The 15,364-nt window shown below is 33.8% G+C and overlaps 1 protein-coding gene across 3 annotated transcripts in view; it reads left to right on the top strand.

Annotated features, from left to right (window-relative positions):
- LOC111039407 overlaps positions 1 to 15,364 on the top strand; it is a 95,972-nt gene that overhangs the window by 41,075 nt on the left and 39,533 nt on the right. For all 3 annotated transcript variants that reach the window (XM_022322925.1, XM_022322924.1, XM_022322923.1), the window contains one exon: positions 12,154 to 12,311. In XM_022322925.1, the coding sequence (XP_022178617.1) occupies positions 12,154 to 12,311 (158 nt within the window). The remainder of the gene's footprint in view (positions 1 to 12,153; positions 12,312 to 15,364) is intronic.

The following is a 15,364-nucleotide window of genomic DNA, read 5'->3' as shown; positions in this document are numbered from 1 at the left end:
TTATATACCTACCAATAAATAATAATATATATATTCTGTATGATATTAAAATTGTTTGAGATCAATGTACTAGATTAGATTAGACTTTTATATTATTTTAATGCGTACAATAAATAATAATATACATATAGGACACAAGTCGAGAAATCAAAGGGAAAAATCTCCGAGTATAACAATGAGGCACAAGCGTTTCGTCATAAAATCCCATACAATATATAATTATTATTTATTATTATTATGGGAGGACTATGCGATAGTTCATAGAAAATATGATTTCACGACCAGTTGAGTATAGGTATATAAGTAATAGCTTAATTTAAAACAAACTCGGCTGACGGATATTACAATATAGGTACACAGTGCAGCGTGCAAGTATATATAATATATATATATATAAATGTATAGATACATCGACTAAGTTTATTATCCATTATCATTATTTTAACTCATCGGTTTTCCGATTCGGTCGGATAGATATTGACGATCGTTTGCGTGGGAGACCCATCCCGTCACCGCACCCATCTTAAAAACTCATCGAATGTGTCCGGAAAAGCGTTCTATATAATATTATATAGAATCGTTATATCTATTTATGAAATGTGCCGATAATGAGAACATATTAGAAATCGGACGTGTGTCGGAATGTTTTTTTCCCTTTCGCATTATCATTCTTAATGGCTGGCAAAACGGTACGGATTTGACAAAATAAATAAACCGCGAAACCGTTTGTGTTTCACAATGATAATACTTACATATATATACCTTTCACCGAAACGTCAAACATTGTTATTATCATTTTTTTCTCGGCGCACGCGTTTCGATATGAAAACGTCACGTTCATTTTATGCTGTACATATATAGTGCATTCGCATAGCACATTATATGCACACAAATAGTAGGTACGTTTGAATGTGGACAACATCGACAGCAAAAATAGTAATAATAATTTTGTTGTTTACTATATAATATAATATGTATAGGTAAATATAATTGTATATATTACACTAGGTACGCATTGATATGAGCGCGAAACGACCGTATCGAAATTCGAAGCGTCGCATCGTTTCCCGACCATATAATAAATAATATCATTATATTCGTACCTATAATAATTGGCAGTCGTGTCGACTCTATTTCACAATTTATGAATTTATATATTTGTTTATTTACAATAAATATTTTATACAAAAAAAAATATATCCGCGAGACGAGTATCATTTTAATATTTTAATTACTGAACTTAACAGTTAATTATATACATTTTATATAATGTATTAGGTATATGTAGCAGACGTATAGACACCTACTTAAATGAAATGCCTAATAAGAAGTTACATTTTCGTGTAGTTACTGGTGGTTTTCAGAAGTTAGAGGGATAGTTTAGTACTAAAAGCCGCAAAGAGACAAAACTAAGAGACTACCTATAATAATAATAATGTACGGATGTCCGGAAGACTTTAACGAACGGCATGCGACCAGCAGAAACTCTAGCTATATAGCAGCAGTCGTATATTATATTGAAGTACAGGGCGGAAACCACTGTAGTGTCGAAAACTCGGAAGTCACCTCAATTGTCGATAATTTTTTTAAAAGTATTTTTATTTGGTTATCACTTATATTTATTAACGCTGTGATACCTTCTATCTATATTTAATATGTATTGTTCTAGTATAGAAATACTCGGTATAGTTTTATCGGTTATTATTAATTTATTATTTATGTCGATTGTTTCTATTAACCATTGCAATAGTTTTAGGTGCGTCTCGAAGTATGAGCAAGAGTCGGATAGATAGCCATTTAGATCAATTTTTGATAAACCCCATGTTATATATTTAGGTATGTGTATTATAATATGAAATCGCCTCCGTGAAATCGTTATTGCCGCGTGTCGATATGTATAACAATAATAATAATAATAATAATAATAATAATATGATATTCACGTTCGCGCGTATAACTCTAAGTATACATGGTATATATACGATGCGCGCGCCCAGTGAAAGTATTATAGTATATATAATATGATAATAACAGTAATAAGTAGTAGTAATAGTAGCTATATAATACTGCGATTTAGCGCGGGCAAAAGTGCAATGTCGTAACTATATATATGTATAGTAATGCGCGCGCAGACCAACACACGCGAATGTACAGGTATATAATATAATATTGTAAATACGAATTGGCAAATAGTAATATTAATGATAATCGGGGGAGAAACGTTTGGCTCCAGGGGTACGATAAGTAAAAGCGACCGGCTGATTCGTTGTCGTGCGGTAAGTTATTAAATTATTATCATATATATAGGTGTATAGTTGTATGCATTATATCGCTTGGTTTTTTTAATGAACTCCCCGGGGGATATCTATCGATCGGCGAGCGGCGCGCGTATAAATCAAGTAGGTATATAGGTATATATGACCGCGGTTTTTAATTTTTTGTCGGACGATCGACTATTTGGAAACTGTTCCGTACATCATGTTATATAATAATATCATTGCGAGTGTTCAGCGTGTGAGATATTATTTCATCGCAAAACCCGATGACTCGTGTTTATTATTACTAATATTCGTCGTAGACACGTCGCTGCGGCACAGTATACTCGCGAACTCTGCTCCCCCTGCCTTCATTGCAACAGCGAAATATAGAACACTTGTCTTTGCCGCAGTGCGTATACAGATTATGCGGCTGCATAAAATATATTATTGTATGTGGGACGCGGACGGTTATCGACTCTACCGCTTCAGTTTACATAACTTCGTCAATAATCAAAATTTTTAAATTTTTTACACTATAAAGTTTCGGACTTTATAGTGTAAAAAATTATTACTACATAATATATATGTATACGCGTATTCATATTATGTAATACAGTTTTGGTACATATTTATGGTCGATACTCGATGGAAATGCAAACATCGCAGTTTTTTTGAATCCACGTTCGCTGTTGTTCAACAAGCCGTCCAAACTTGTGCATCGCATCGATTATCCGTAAAATTCGATAAATACCTACATAGGACAGTTTTTTTTTATCGCCCCGCGATATTTATGTGGCCTACTTTGAACTGCGGAGAATATATTAAAGTATAAATAAGATCATCAAATAGAGCAGAATGAACAATAATGCCGTTCCGCGGTAAACCGATTGTTTATTACTATTATATTGTTACTTTTTTTTACCCGAAAACTGTTTTCCTCTGTGGCCAGAATGCGTTCTAAATACATATTATAGCCAGTTTGTGGACGGATCTATGCAATATTTGTATACGATGGTCGTCTGCACTTGTATATAAACGACGCACGTACCTATATGTCATATACATAATATGTAAATGTATATAATACAATAATATACCAACCTATTTTCTGCGCAGACCGTTCATAATATTAAAACATAACATATATTATATCGAAGAGAGTCTTCAACAATTTCTAAATATTCACAACACTTTGTATGGCGATCCGGTGTCTTATAATACATTGTGTATCGTGAAAACTGAATCGCATAGACGAATATCCGTCTTTGGCAGATGGGCTGAGCTCCTCTCGTGTACACACCTCTCCTATATAGAAACGGTTTCTCAAGTCTTCACCTCGGCAGCGCTTTCGGATACTATTGTCTGCGCTGTTATTGTCTACATCGCCATCATCTCCTCAATAATTGTTCACGTACTACATTATAATATCTAATACATTATATATTTCGCTTATTAAACGTACGCGGTCGGCCCAAATCGCCAATGTTATTATTGTTATTGCGTCACTCGCACTTGACGTATGCGGCGATAGGTTTCGCCATCAGTACACATAATACATATATGTAAATACCACCACATAAAATAATTTATTATATATGCCAATATAAATACCTACGAGCGATTCACGCATCGAGCAGCCGAATACAACTTTCATTTCGGTATTCATCCGATTGGAGATAAAAATAGTCGTTTTCTTTAATAATTATAAGTAATGATAGGGAATGTGTTATTATGATCGGTGTATAGTGAATGGTGTGTAGGCGACTACCTACCGAATTAATAGTATCAAAGGTGTGCAAGTTACTATGGAAGAAGATATCTTGAATTACCTAGTTAAGTTAAGTCAAAGTCAAAAACGTAGTTATAAAAAACAATTATAATGTATTATATTTTACCCCGAATGTTTGAAGCTAATATGAAGAAAAATATTAACTTCATTTGGTTAAAAAATACCTACCTTAAATTAAACCCTTAACTATAATTTTTTTTTTTAATTGCACACCCGAGAGTCACACGTATGGTGTGATTGAGCAGCTTAAATTGTTTTTTGAAATAATCACTTTTAACATTTTGTTAATGCTGAGTATTATTATACCAGAAATACTCTATATGTATATAATATATATTATTATTATTTCCTGCAGTAGTCTGCACCCTCGCCGCTAACGACCGTTTTATTGTTGTGCTACACCAAAATGCATATTTACAACGCGTCATCATCATATTCCAGATAATACACCTATTATATTATAATATATGGGCCCGGTTCACCCTGTAATTTAATGCCACATAATATAAATTATTATATTATTAAATACGCATTTAGGTAGTACGATCCGACGTTCTGACACTGTGTGAAACGTATAGGTAGGTAGTTAAACGTTGAACACAATATATGGGCGTGATGTGGCTAACTAATAATAATTTATATTATTATTATAAGATACAATATAACAATATCTGGAAAACAGTATTTGATACATTGCGTGCGCATCATCATCATCCCGGATTCGTATCCTTCAACTTTGTATGAAGAACGTCGTCGTGACGATAAATAATAATGTAACATATTATTATGTAATATTTTTTTGGATGATCGGATTTTTATTCTCACGCGTAGACAGTTCATAATATTATCGTTTCTATATTTGTATTACAGTGCGGGTAGTACATGCATTGATGCATTGATTACCTTTGTATGTAAAGCTACTAGTTCTTTTAAAAGCGATTTTCTAATATTGTGCAATAATACAGAGTATTTTTTAGTTATTAGTACCTACTTCTAGAATTTAACCATAAATTTAACGTAGTATTATAATATTAAAACTCGTACTAATAATAGTTATTATTCGAGATTTTTTTCCAGTATTGATATTGTAATTATTTTGTACTCCGTTCGACGTAATTGATATTCATATATTTTTTATTATAACTATAAAACTTGTATACACGCTAGTACAATTATCTCTTTTAATCCCGATTCGAAGGACGGTGACATCCAATGCAAATAGTTGCAGACGTACTTATTTATAATTATTAACATATTAAACGCCGTCGTTTTCGTAATACATAATATTTTTTGTTCGGTTATTGGGATAGTCATATAATATCATAGTGATAATTATTTATATTAATATTATGTTAAATCTTCTCGACGACCGCCGCGTACGAAAATAATATTATTTAAGCACCTATATAATTCGTATTATTCAGTAATATATTATATTATACAGCCTTAGGTAATACGTCATAATATTGTACAACCATCGATCATCTCGTTTGCGTTTTACTTGCAATATGATGTTAATGGTATATGTATTGGATTCGAAGGGTTCGTTCGATTTATAGTTTGGATACTATTATAGGAGATAGTATATTCTGTGCGATTGCCATAATATTTATACATACTAATACGTTTATATTAATATATATTTATACCGCAAAGGTTTATTATAAATCATTATTTAATAAGCGATCGCGTGTCCCGGGGTCAATCCCATCATATCATCAAACACCGCATAAAATGTAGGCGCATATGGGCTGTGCGACACGATTGGTTTTTTTTCGGGCTTTCTAACGGTTTTTGTTTTCACCAAAAATAATTTAATCGGCGTGAAAAACCAATTTCGTTGTGGCATTTGCCGATATCAATTTAATAATTCTATAATAACGTTTGAGAAAACTGACAACTATACAATAATAATATTATAATGTACGACCCCCGCGCTTGCACAAATCAAGTAATCTTGCTGGTAAACTCTGACGTGCGCACACAATCGACAACGGCATTTTACATTTTCGGTTCACTCGAAAAATACTTAGGTACGATACGCGTGATGTGTTATCCGACTATAAATGGACGTTAACGGGATTCTCTGCACAGACGACGACGATAATATTAAATACTATTAGTATATGTCGCCCGACAAGAGCTAATTAGGAATTTTTCATTTCCGCCGAAAGTATATAAATCGGACGTGCGAGCGCGTGGAAGGTGTGGCGCCAGCTTAAAAGATTTTAAAAAAATACCCACGAACGCCGACGTGGATAATAATAATAAAAATATGCATTGATGTATTATGCGACTGACGGACACCTGACGAATGGAAAACAAATTCGACCGTCAGCGCTGCCGTGGCCGTAAGTCCAATGACCGCCGCGCATTAATATACGAACACATTTTCTAAACGGATTTTCACTTGTGGGTCACAACATACGTGTGTGCTGTGCCAAAGTGCATTACGGGTTTTTGACCGGAGCACGTCGATTGGCATATTATAACAGTGTGTCGTGGTCTTTGTGATTTGTCGGGTGCGCACGAAATTTTAAGCATCTCGGCATCGTGTCTTGACGCCCTGGTGACATAAACCTATTGTGATTGTTCGGAAGATCGGAAATTCAGTGATTTAATTGATGCGTATGATAACAATTTAGGGTTAGAATATATGTGTGGTTTAAAAATCTAAAAAAAATGCATTCTGATATGCTCCTTAAAGCAATCAAATACGGAAGTATGATTTTCGTTAAAAAATTATTCTAAAAATTCAAAATTATACTTTTATATATTTGTATAGATTACGTTTATGGAACGCGTTTCATACTCGCAAATTCAATAATACCTATACCTTTATATTATGGGCGTATGTCGGAAACAACACATTATAATAAGTATAGTACACTTGTGTAACGTGTGTGGGCCTCAATAAATAAACAAATAAATATTTTTTTAAATGGTCTTTGACATCCAAAGTGTAAGAATAATGTCTACATAATTTATACAGAAAACGAATAAAAAAATGAATTTATTAAATGCAAAATTAAATTTAGTACAACTGCTACTATATAGTACCAAACGGATTTATGTTTTTTTTTTTTGGTTCTGCAATGTGGCAACTCATAAGTGAAAGCAAAAATATGTAAAATTCATAATCAACCTAACTCGAATAATAATCTGCAAAGCACTAGGTAAGAGAATTTGAGTATAATTTGTACCCATATGTGACTTTTCATCGTATATCGTTGAGAGTTGTTGAGAATCGTTTTTATAGCAATAGTCAATAATAGGTATCACGCGAGTTGAATATAACTGTGTCGTAATAGTATAATATTATGTCATCCGCGGGGCGACTCATCGCCAATCTGGAAGTTTACTGTAGACGCTAACATATAGTATATACCTGCAGCAGTCCTCGACCAATTATTATTTAGGGTCTCCGGAGCCCATCATACGAGACAACTATTTTTGGGTGCCACGAAAATTGAATTGAATATCTATAATTTCGGGGGTGGTCTACGCGATTAGTAGAGTTAAAGAAGAATTAAAAAAGTTGAGAACCACCGGTCTCTGCGACGAGGCGGAAATCATGTCGTGCTTTAGTCGGCACGGATTTTATTAAATATCACGAACTCAGTAATAATAAATTTGTATTACGCATGCGCGTATTGTGTATCCTACAGCCGTATAGGCCGCGGGGGCGGCGACCCGGAGTGGTACCTTATTATTGTGCATTACAATAAATACTTATCATTGCGCTCGGCGGCACAACGGCGACATAATATAATATTGTACAACGATCGTGAATTAGCTGTGGTTTATACGATCGGATTTATATTGGTATACGGCGTGTGATGGTCGTTTATGTTATTATACGGCATTAATGCTCATAAATGCGTCCGCGGCCGAATTCCGAATTTTCACCTATTATAATAATATGATGTATGTTATTTGAGTTACTCTCGCCGAGAAGAAAAAACACGATCCGTTATAAAATTCAACAGTTCGGGGTATAGGCCTACGCATATAATATATTGGGCACCTATAATACCGCAGTCGCGATGGAAACGTAGGCGTAGTATTTTAATGAAATGTATTTCGCTGCGACGACAAAAACATAATTCAATAATACTATCGTAAAATAAATCCCGTTATACGCACACCGTCTGCCTATATATCATATTATTAATAATAAGTAATACCTAATATATGTTATGCCAAATGCGTTTTATAATACGGACCTATAGGTGCAATATATATGATGTTTATATATTTTAATGCAGTCTGAGTGATATAATTTATTTTACCACTACAATATTTTGCTATTTTCTTCTCCTTCTCCGTTCTGAACCCAACCGTTCAAATTGGTTTGAGCATTTTTAAAACAAGTTCAGCTAGTCTACCACTCAAAAAAATAATTGATTTTATCACTAATAAATAGTTAAATTAGATCAACTAAATCCCCATTTTGGACACATAATTACATCCTACATAATATATTATGAAATTAGTATTTTACATTTTTTATTTTTTATCAGAACAATAGAAAATGCAAATAAAAAAGGTGCACGGGGGAGGAACATGTTTTGGTTATTCAAATACCTACACCATTGAAAAACTTCATGCAATATAATCCGGATGACACTCGCGGATTCAGACTCTGAACTCGTCCGGACCATCGAGGTTCTATACTGCCGTATTCGATATTAAATAATGCTCTAAAGCCATATAATATATGCGTGATATCGCATTATTTGGTCGGAGGGAGAGAGAGAAAAACAATTATCACACCCGCTTATTATTCTTACGCGTCGCATGTGTACTGCCCCGTGTACTGGCCGACCGCACACGGATCTCGATTTCGATAATTCGTTTTGCACGGCGCGTCGGATCATCGTAATAATTCGATTATAATCGCACATATAGACAGAATAACAATAATGATACGACGATAATAATATGTATCGGGCGACCACTATAATATATACTATCATAGGGAGGTACCTGCGATAAATTTTAATAAGAATCGTCGCACATTATAATATTACCTGCCTACATATCATATTATATACGTATAGCTGGTATGCATAGTACAAAACGTACACATTATTTTCATTATTATTATATCGTGGTAATTTATAACGCTAATACCGTGAAACGAAAATTGTCTTCACGGCCGAGCGTTTTGCTCTCGCTTAAAATGCAAATTTAAATCTCGCGCCACGAATACAGGTACAGGTACACACACACACGTGACGTGTCGGGAGCAGCGCGCGAAAAATTAAAAAAAAAAAAATACCAAATCCACATTATAATAATATAGTAATATTGATAAAAATAACCCATCGGCCGCACTGCAGTGCGGTAATATCATATTATTATACTCTTAATAATAATAATTTAAATCGGAGCGGCGATCGGCGGCGGGGCAAGGTCGTTGGCGGCTGCGGCACCACGCCCGAGCGGATCTCGCGAAATAGACCCCCGGGGGTTGGGCCGCCTGCCTCGGCTATATTTATATAATATAATATTATTATTTTGCTTGTGCGGTTTCGCTTTTTCTGTCTGTCTCTCACTCACACACACACACGCCGACCGACACGCACTCCTTGTAGCGTGGTTGTCGAGAGGTAGTCGTGACCGTCAAGGTCGTCCGGGAAAAATCGTGTTTATTTATTTTTTTTCGTTATACATTTTATGTAACACGAGCTCGCAGATTTGATTTAGGGCGTTGCCGCCGCTGAGTTAATATTATTGCACTTACAAGAGATGTTAGTTGTTACAGCAACGCGTGTGTGCGGAAATCTCCGGCAGCGAAGTATATATATATATATATATACATTATATTACTATTATATTATTATAGTACGATATTATACAGGTATCGCATACGCGTGTATATTATTAAATTGCTATTATCGCCATCGACTGTTTGTACGTGATATTATTTCGCTCCTGTTCGACGGAACGCCAATGATTGAACGCTTTGGTTTATTTCCGTGCAGGGCTATAAAATAACAAAGCTCAATGGGTCGTACTTACTATAGCCGACGAGTAAAGGCGCGCAAGTTAAATTATCACTCGCTTGGTTGCTTTTTAGTTGGCAATAACAATGATAATATACATGCAGTTATGTCGGTTGATTGTTCTGTTATAACTACTACTTAGGTCACGCACTGTGATAACTGTGCAACTTTCAATTTTTTCAAAATTAAAACAGGCACATCGTAGTATACCAAATATTTTCTCTCCTTGATGAAAACTACCTGTGTAGTGGTTCAGGCATTTTACACGTTTCCCGGGCACATTTATAGGATTTCTTGGATCATTTTGCTCATAACAATTAATATCAGAGCGATTTGCAAAATATTATTTATTTATTTGTCTTAACTACAGGTATAGATAATGCATTATGCATAAGCTTAGTTTTAACTCAATCGTTTTGTTTTTCAAATCAATTTTAAAAATCCAAGTTATTACAATAATATGGATACATAAAAATGTATTGCATAGTAAGGTTAAAAAATTCCAAAAAAAATTAACTTTTAACCAGTTATATCCTATACTCTTTGTCGCATATATCATGAACTACCGGGTGCGTTGGTGGTGCCTATGGCGGTCTCATGCATGTGTATATTATTATATATATGCCACGATATTAATGTTATGCGCATTTAGTAACGGCCGAGCGATTTTGCGCGTTTAAAACCACACGTACGACGTATTATAATATCATATTATACTGCACCACAGTGGTATTATAATATTATACTTGGCTCGAACCTATCTGTTATTGTCTGCCGTACGCGAAGCGTAATTTAATTTTTGTTTTTATTCGCAGACTATAATATAATAATATAATATGTTATTATAATGTCCTATGTAGCTGGTAAATGCCACCTGTCTCCCTATATTTACATATAGATACATTGGCAGTCGGCGCCCATACTGTATTTATTATTATGTGCTACTAATGCGCGTTCCTACGTAAAAAGTTTTATATTTTCTTTAACAAAAGTAACACGTCATATGTATATTATATAACAAATGGGTTTGTAGTTGCTTTACGTTTATAAATATTATGACATAATAAAGATGTCGCATATTTTCGGTCGCATTTCGATAGTTTCGAATTATCTATATTTTATTATTTTATAGAAAATAATCCGCTTTAAATACTTACGTTTCTCTAGCCTCCCCGCTGAATTTATTCGTAACTAAACGAAATATGGATATCCGGGTTTGTCGACATTTTAAATAATATCTTCAAATTATTTTACCAATTTGTCTGCTTAATATCTATGCTAATGTTAATTTTGATTTTCATATAGATTGTACGTCACATTATCTTTTGCATTATCATGCACTCATTAATCAGTATGCTTGTGTGTTTACATTTCGTAAATCTGATTAATGAATACTGATAGATTTATAATATATTATATTTTACTAAAAGATAGTCATAAGTAATGATAAGAATCCCTTTAGTGGGAACCAATTAGGATGATGATTTTTTTGCACGAGTTCCAATTTGAATGTAGCCACGACTTCGATATCTGTACAATGTACATCCATCACTCATCTAACACGAACGATTTTTTTTGCATGGGAGATTCGAACTTAATAGTTTATAGTGTTTAAATTAACGTTTTCGATGTTTTTTACCTTACATTGTTAGTTGTTACACATTATAAAGGTCATCATGAAAAAATTATCTTCACTGTTATCAATTTATCGATGATATAAATATAATGTGTACAAAATACATGTACACTTATTTATTACGTAGCTACAGTTCAATACCAGGGAGTTAATATTATAGTATACATAAATGCATTTGCAAAATTATAGTAATTTCTATACTAATTTAATTACCTTGTTGTTTTTAATATAGGGCTGTACATTCATTTTTAAATGAAATAGATACTTAACAGCGTCCTTTGAGATTAGTAGTAAATTTTAAATTTGTCAGATGCAAATAACCTTTTTGATTTTTGTACGTATTTATACGGCCATAGCTATAATAGTATTCAACCGTATTATAAGCGTATAAATTGACATTATCATGGAGTATTATATTTTCATTGTTTATTTATTTTTCGTTTTATTTTTTGTTCTCAGGATCACATTCAGGAAGTGTTGGATAAATGGACGCAAATCGATGACGAGATTTGGGCCAAAGTGATAGTGCTCGAAAGAAATCGGCGAGTGGCCAAAGCTTACGCCAGGGCACCAATACTCACAGTGAACGGGTCCGACGAGGGATTCGACGGATACAGGTAATAATAATTATTTGCACTACCTATATACTCAACACACATTATTTTAACTTTAATGATATCTGAGCCTTTAAAATGGACCGATATAATGCATGAGTATTATATAAAGGCGCAAATAGAAAAAAAATAATATTAAAATGGGTCTGTGAAAAGTCTCTTGAAATCGAGAGGATTGCACTATAGTACTATACAATATGTATAAGTACATATTTCAATATTTGTCGAAATAATCGTTTCGCACGGGAATGAATACCGTGCTCAGAAGATTACTCCAGAAGAGTACCGGGGGAATTCGTCGTACTATCGAGACACGAAACTTTCACAGGAGATTGATAACAAACAAATTTGTTTCGTGGGAAAATCTGGTGTCATAATATTACACAATATTATATATATATATATATACCTATTATAATATTTTGGTCTGTTTCTTCAGCTGCAACATTCTTATATATTTCTGTAAAAGTCTGTTTTTCTATTGATGCAAGATTTTGTAATTCAAGCTACCGGCAATAATAGTACGGTAATGTGGGACTTTTGCTTGTTAACTTAACTCTTTTGATCATTGAATTTTTATTTTTCTAAATATTTCTTTAAAACCAAACAATATATAATAACGGAAATAGCTGAATTCAGAAACAGTTTGACGGGGGGGGGGGGGTGCTTATGCTATTATCTATTGGTCTAAGTCCTACAAAATTCATTGGTTCACTATTCGTGCCTTTATATTATATAAATACTTTATATAAATTCCACTGGCACGCGCTAAATTATTGCAATCATAATTATTATAGATTGCTGATACTTATTTTTACATTAATCATATATAACTGCACACTCCTTGCCTTGCTTATTTATTCATATTTAGTGATCAACGCTTATTGTTATTGTGTTTTTTCTTCAAACACATAGTTCAGGTAGTTTATTACTGTAGCAATAATTAGTATTTGATTATAAGTCGCTCGACAGTATAATAATGATTTTATTTTTAATACGATACACCTAGGCGATGACCTTACAAAATTGAATTAACTTGCGCGTGGCGTATTACAATGTTATTAGGTATTGGATACCTACCACTTAGTACTTATAGGTAGGTATATCGCATATTGTTTAAAGAATACGTTTCCGGCAATATAAACGTGCTAATTTCGATTTAGGATGCATTTGTATTACATAGGTGCATGCCGTATAACGTACAACGATTTTCGCCGGCATATTGTTTTATATGGTCACGGTGTATGTACAAATCGGTTGTAGATATACTGCTAGCATATATACTAGTAGTATGGATAATACCATAATAATTAATATACTATTATATCTCGTAAAAGGTTCATCATCTATAAGGTTGAACCTACGCGGCATTATGATAGTAATTATACCAGTATATAGTATATTATCAATTAAAATACACGCTGTTTAGCTTTATACCTACTGCAAATTCGTTTTTATTCATTATATTTTGGAGACACCTACGCGTGATGTATTATTATTTATTATAATAGTAAGAATAATAAAAACATTAAAAGGAGATATTTTGTGGCCTGTACACCTATTATTATTGACCGCGAAAATAACATTAAAGACTTTGATTTGGGTTTCCGCGGGGAAATTTCGAATCGATTACTCAGTACTCACTATTATAATATTTAAGTAGGCATAATAGGTATATTACACGTTGTATTTAAAACAAAAGCGAGGAGGTATGCAATAATAGTAATCATTGTGGATGTATTTCATTATTTTTAACGAATATAAAATATATATTATAATGTACAGGTATAGGAAATAATTATTATAATTAATGATTACATTAAATAATTAATACATTTTTATTCAAAAGCACTTTACATTTTTTTATTTTATTTTACACATACGTGCATATTAAAACGCCTACATTGCTATTTTTTCATAATTTGGAATTATTATATAAGCCCTCAATGTTTCGACTTGGGTGTATTATACTTATACGCTATAGCCGCGTGGTGCTATAGTATGAAAATTCTCAGGACGGGCGATTATATCATCCGGTGAGAACTGTTAAATCATTTCAGCAACGAATATATCACTCAATACTATCATCAATATATCACTTTCAACCCAACACTCGGTTATAATATTACCTATGGGCTACGATAAAACATCACAGGATTTTAATTTAAACGAAAATTTATTTTTCAAACAAAATCTTTCATTATACCAATTACAAATTCAATGCGATATCACAAAAACTAAAAAATATTTATAATTTATAATAACGTAAAATACGAAATTCCATATTATTATACATTATCGATACAGAGTCGGGCGCCCAATTATTGCAGTCGAATTAGCATTTGTATATTTTAATGTACATATATATATATACTCTAAGAAACGTTTCTGGTTTTGGAATTCTCTTCCCGCAAGTCAGTGAACTCTCTCGGCCATATGTACACAATTTGTTTTTCCTCCTCCTCCACCACCACCGCTACCACCATCCCGCCGTCACCATCGCCGCCACCACTACCTCCACATCGCCCTTCTCGCGTTCTTCTGTTTCCTTATACGCTCTACACACAAACGCGCGAGCGCGCGCTTTCCAATTCAACTCAATTATTATTACCACGCCGATAACGAAACCGCAGTCGTCGTTTGAATCGCGACAATTTATACCCGGACTCTTTTCTACACGTATAAGACTACACACACACACACACACACACACACACACACACACACACACGTATACCCGCAAGTACGCGAATACATACATCTATAATACGTAGATGGCGTGAACCGGGTACACACACACGCACACACGCGTGTATAATATTATGTATGTGCGCGTAAATCGTAAATCTCTTTATAATCTATAAGCTCACAATAGAGTGCAGGCCAATAGCTGAATATTTATTGTCGTTGGCGGCGGCGGCGGCGTCGCCGACGAACGCGTTCGCGCGAGGGGCGCGCGACCTATGAGAACTTTTCGAGATGCGAAAAATAGATTTTGAAACCAGTCGCGAGCTATAAAATATATATGAATATAAGCATGATATGCACGCCTATAT

Source organism: Myzus persicae, unplaced genomic scaffold, assembly GCF_001856785.1.
Source record: "Myzus persicae strain clone G006 unplaced genomic scaffold, MPER_G0061.0, whole genome shotgun sequence".
NCBI lineage: Eukaryota > Metazoa > Arthropoda > Insecta > Hemiptera > Aphididae > Myzus > Myzus persicae.
Note: the sequence above shows the minus strand (reverse complement) of the source record. Positions and strands in the feature narration are given on the sequence as shown.